At 46.6% G+C, this 2,143-nt stretch overlaps 1 protein-coding gene across 1 annotated transcript in view; it reads right to left on the minus strand.

Moving 5' to 3' along the window:
- The window catches only part of thrap3b (thyroid hormone receptor associated protein 3b), an 11,972-nt gene that overhangs the window by 2,743 nt on the left and 7,086 nt on the right, over positions 1-2,143 (minus strand). The window contains exons 5-8 of the mRNA XM_008423008.2: positions 1,159-1,326; positions 964-1,075; positions 820-895; positions 225-400 (exon numbers count right to left, since the gene is read on the minus strand). Of these exons, the coding sequence (XP_008421230.1) occupies positions 225-400; positions 820-895; positions 964-1,075; positions 1,159-1,326 (532 nt within the window). The remainder of the gene's footprint in view (positions 1-224; positions 401-819; positions 896-963; positions 1,076-1,158; positions 1,327-2,143) is intronic.

Genomic DNA, 2,143 nt, shown 5'->3' on the forward strand with positions numbered 1-2,143 from the left:
ACACACACACACACACACACACACACACACACACACACTAGCATCGGCTCATATTCATGATTGGTTCTGACAGATGATCCAGGATCGGACCGAACCGTCAAAGCTTTGGAAAGTCTTCAGATCTGAAATCAAAGGTTCCTGGTTGTTGCCTCTGAGCTGGACCCAGATCCTGCTCTGGTTCTGGCTCTGGTTCTGGAGCAGCAGGACAAAGCAGCAGGACCTACTTGGACTTTTTGTGGTGCTTCCCAGATTTGTCGGAGGAGCGCTCGCGGCTGGGCCCCCGGGAGCCCGCGGGGCTCCGGCCTCCATCCCGCTTGTAGTCACGCTCCTTCCCAGCAAACCTCTTTCGTCTTTCAATATCCAGCCGCAGGTCCATGATGTCTCCTTTGAACCGTTTGTCCTGCAGGGAGGAGAGCGGTTAGCGGCTGTCCGTTAGCCGTTAGCGGCGGCCGCAGTGGGACTGATAATCACATGAATGCAGTAAATCTGAACGTTGTCAGGCAGAAACATGCAGTAGCTCAGAAACAAAGTGACACTGTCAGTTTGAGGCTGGATGGTTTTTCTGACAGGAAAGATACTTACAAGGTAAAGGCACTGATGTTGATCTGGATCATAATTCCTTTAAGCCTTTGCTCGGTTCGTTTAAACCCAATCAATTACCATATCTCATAGGCTGGGGCTTTCTTGGCACTTATTAAACACATTTGGGCTCTTTTGATATAGAAATATGCATCCTTTGAAAGAAAAGCACAAAGCTGAACACTGCTGCTCAGGACTGCCTCAGACTCCAACAACGGCAAATTTCTAAACGCTCGTCACCTTGTAGCTCGACTCGTCCACCTCCTCAAACAGGTGAGGGTGCCTCTTAAAGGCACTGGGGGAAACATCGATTCTCCTGCAGGGGGAAGAGCAGCGGTCAGCAGGGGGCGGCGGTGGGGTCAAAGGTGAGCGGCGGAGCCATACCTGTGGATTTCTGGGCTCTTCCTTGGCTTCATCATTTCTGCCTCTGCAGCTTTTCTTTGGTACATGGCAAAGCGCTCACTTAAAGTCATGTCTGAGGAGGGGAAGTGTTGAGCTGCAAACACACAGCAGTTAGAGACACACACACACACGGACGGACGGACGGAGGCCCCGCCGAGCCGCCGCCGCCACAGCTACCTTTGATGTAGTGAACGATGGAGACGATGTGCTGGGCGAAGAGCTCGGACGGGCTGCGGCGCAGCTGGGCCGACTGGATGTGCTGGAAGATGGAGCGAAACTCTGGATCCTTCTTGGAGGAGAGCAGCAGGTCGCGCTGCGCCAGGCGCTCCTTCGACACGGACGAGCTGAGAGGAGACAGATTCACTGGTGACAACATCACAATATTCACACTGAAACTCATCACAGTCACTCAGAGGAGCTGCTGGGCTTTGAACCAGGAGAATCAAGGGCCGAGGAAAAAACCTTTTAACCTACTCAACAATTAACCAAACAGGAACTTTTTAAATGAAATCATCACATTTGTCTTGTAGGAACCAAAACTTTAAATGGTTTTCTGTTAATGAAAGGCTTCCAGTTTCTATCATTCTGGTCCATTAATAAATAAATGAAAACAGGAGGTGGGTCGGTCTTCATCTGAAAACACTTCCTGTATCCAACCTATTGAAAAAGCAGATCTTGGTGCTCCCAGGTGAGTAGATGTGGTCCAAGTTACCATGACAACAGAAGGAAACCAGAAGATGCTCGACAGCTTGCACCTAAAATCTTTGTGAGTAGATTTTGATTTAAGTTTTAATTCTGTCTTAATTTATGCAGTTTATTCTTTAATTGTGGTCAATGTGAGACACTGAATTATGAATTTACCTGGAATCATTAAAACTACAAGAAATAAAAGATTTAAATCTTTTACTCTGTTGAGTCTATAAAAATGACTCAACATTCTCAGACGACTGGAGAAAAATATTGTACCTTCATGTAAAATTCTCTTTTTTTATTTAACATATCAGTAATTCGGATTGTCCTTTAAAGCTCTTTATAAAATATTTAATAACCCTGATGTATTCTGTGATTTTTACCGTGTTTCTGCTCTGAATTGTGTCAACTGTACAGGAAACGAGAAATAAGTCTAATGTCAGTGTTCTGTAATGCTGCTGTTCTCCTGCAG

This window comes from Poecilia reticulata, linkage group LG11 (assembly GCF_000633615.1).
Source record: "Poecilia reticulata strain Guanapo linkage group LG11, Guppy_female_1.0+MT, whole genome shotgun sequence".
NCBI classification, from domain to species: Eukaryota; Metazoa; Chordata; class Actinopteri; order Cyprinodontiformes; family Poeciliidae; genus Poecilia; species Poecilia reticulata.